Source organism: Myotis davidii, unplaced genomic scaffold (assembly GCF_000327345.1).
Source record: "Myotis davidii unplaced genomic scaffold, ASM32734v1 scaffold495, whole genome shotgun sequence".
Classification (NCBI taxonomy): Eukaryota; Metazoa; Chordata; class Mammalia; order Chiroptera; family Vespertilionidae; genus Myotis; species Myotis davidii.
This window is the reverse complement of record NW_006286239.1, coordinates 689673-692486: the sequence shown is the minus strand read 5'-3', so window position 1 is coordinate 692486 and position 2814 is coordinate 689673. Positions and strand designations below refer to the sequence as shown.

Genomic DNA, 2814 nt, shown 5'->3' with positions numbered 1-2814 from the left:
TTGTCAGCATTTCCAGCACTTTCATTTCCCATGATAGTGACTTCCATTTGTGTTGCTTTAAATTATTTTAAAATGTTCAAATCATAAGCTATTTTAATATAATAGACAATGGCATTTAAAAATGGGGGAGATAATTTTTGCAGCTGATGTAAATGTTCATTATTTTGGTTGGGATCATCGTTTTACAAGTTCATTCCTAAGACAAAGCTCATCAAGTTGTAAATTGTAAACAGGTGCAGTGATCTCATTGCACTCTCAATAACACTGCTTAACAAGATTAAATTGAGACTCTCAAAAAAAAACACACACACACGCACAAAAAATTTTGCGCACCGGGCCCCTAGTCTTATATAATAAAAGCCTAATATGGAAATTGTCCTCTCCACCGGGAATTCCAGGGGGAAGGGGGGCGGCCAGCTAACAGCCCTGAAGGGAGCTCCAGCCAGCAGCCACTAGGGACCCTATGTATTTCATGCACTGGGCCTCTAGTCTATTATAAAAGTTTTCCATTTATTTGAATATAATAACCTCATTGTTTCATAATTCTATAAACTATTTTAAATCCTCTGCAAGAAAAAACAAATTTTAAACACATTTAAAATCTCTTGAAATTTCAAGTATTGGTGTCTTCCAAGACCACTGCATTCAGTATGGGAACAACTTTACAATTATACAATATTTATATCGTTTTCAGATTCATGCTTGTCTTATGTTTTTTCCATATCACACTTTTAACCACACACAAAAAGAGTTTTGCTCTAGCCTGTTTGGCTCAGTGGACAGAACGTTGGTCTGTGGACAGAAGGATCCTGTTCCATTCAGATCAAGGGCACATGCCCAGGGAGCCGGCTCAGTCCCCAGTATGGGGCATGCAGGAGGCAGCCAATCAATGATGCTCTCTCATCATTGATGTTTCTATTTCTCTCTCTCCCTCTCACTTACTCTCTAAAATCAATAAAAAATATATATGTAAAAAAAAAGAGTTTTGTTACATGAACATAATGATGTGCTATTTTTGTTATGCTATCTGTTTACTAGGCTGTCAGGGGATATAAGTTCTGTGTACAAATCTAGCAGTGTTCTATCCACATAATTTATTCAGTTTTTATTGTTGTCCAAATGAATCCCTATGCTAGCAAGTACTTAAAAATAAAAGTTGTAAAATGAAATAAGGCTAGCTTGCTTCTTGCAAATAAATATTTTTAGAGTATGAGAATATTTGATGTGCTATTTCTGTTTATAATACACAGTAGATAGTAATAAAGCAGTTTATTTCTTAATAACAACATATATTATTTTAAATATTGTTAACATAAAGGGAGAAATAATACCAGTTGCTTTGAAAACATAAAGCAACTTATATTGTACTTTGGAATTCAATAGATAAAAACAGATTAATACCAAATATGTTAACTTTGGATTATTAACATATTCTTTGAAGTAATTTAATTTCACATATATGGAGTCCAACCAAGGTACATTTGGCATAGTAAGTTTTCATCAGTAGCTTCTTGTATAAGGTAATGTACATGTCCTTCAATAGATAAGGGCAGCCCTGTCACTCTGTTTCGGGTCTTGATTACACCTTGCAGTCGCTGCTCAATGTCAAGAACATGGGTCTTGGCCTAAAAGGACAAAGTTGAAAATCCTAAGAGTTAAGGACTCAATGACATGAGCATGTTGATAATTTGAAATTACTACCTTTTTTATTATTTAACAAATGTTAGTGCCATTTTATTGATCATTACCCCTTTTGTCAGAGCAAATATGAGAGAAGAAATGAAACATGTATAATAAAAAGATATCATTGATTTGAAGTCTTGCAATGTTGATCCAAGATCAACTATTTAGACATTTTTCTGGACTATTTGAAATATCAGGGAATATTAGTAGGGAGTGAAAAAAATGTTTTACACTGTTGATAAAAGAAATAATTTTTAATGTGTACTGTAAAACTTGACATACTCAGGAGCTGAGTGAATATGTTTGTTGCTATTACAGTTCTGACCTATTAGTGCCAGTAAATTTGTTTTAACATGGTCTTTTCAACTTTGTTTCTTGTTAATCTAACAACTACTAACTACATCTGTTGTAGACTCATAAATTTAACTGTTGTATTATAACAGTATTGTTACATGGCAACAGTATGGTTAGTCAATTTACCATGTCTTAATCTTTGTACACTTTCCATTTTTAAGTGCTTAAATAAGTAATATTTTGCAAAAAAAAATGCAGTGATATAATTAACCAGCTATTGACAATTTATTTCTACTTATAGTAGAGTGTCAACTGAGTTTATATATTAAGTACTTATATACTTATGATTAATGTAAAATTAGAGGAATTAAAATATTAAAGCTGAGATCTGCTACTCTGTAAGTCCACACAATTTGTGTTCAGGTATTCCCCACTCTATCTCATAATTACAAATTGTCTATGGTTTAAACAAGTGTGTCCTCAACTCTGCTTGTATTATACTAATGATAATAATTTTAATATTACTAAAGATAATAAAGAAAACGTAGGGCATTGGCATACTAGAGTACTAGATTTCAGAGTATTCAATGGTCAGTCACTGATAGTATTTAGAATCAGTTCTCATTTGTAGAGATATACAATATAAGCTTACATCAAGCTATACCTTCTACTAACCTTTTCGTTAACAACTTCCCCAGTTTCATTCAGTAGTGCTTTGGAATGCCCTTTTACCGGTTTACTCCATTCCACAAGAGGATCATGTAGAAAAGTCTTTAAGACACTAAAATGGAAAGAAAACATTATAAGTAATAATACAATGTTATCTTTGTAAAAAGA

The 2814-nt window shown here is 32.4% G+C and overlaps 1 protein-coding gene across 1 annotated transcript in view; it reads right to left on the bottom strand.

The window, feature by feature from the left end:
- Positions 1 to 1254: 1254 nt before the first annotated feature.
- Positions 1255 to 2814, bottom strand: part of ATR (ATR serine/threonine kinase) — a 212711-nt gene continuing 211151 nt past the window's right edge. Inside the window, exons 46-47 of the mRNA XM_006757505.2 lie at positions 2653 to 2758; positions 1255 to 1625 (exon numbers count right to left, since the gene is read on the bottom strand). Of these exons, the coding sequence (XP_006757568.1) occupies positions 1452 to 1625; positions 2653 to 2758 (280 nt within the window). The 3' untranslated portion in view covers positions 1255 to 1451. The remainder of the gene's footprint in view (positions 1626 to 2652; positions 2759 to 2814) is intronic.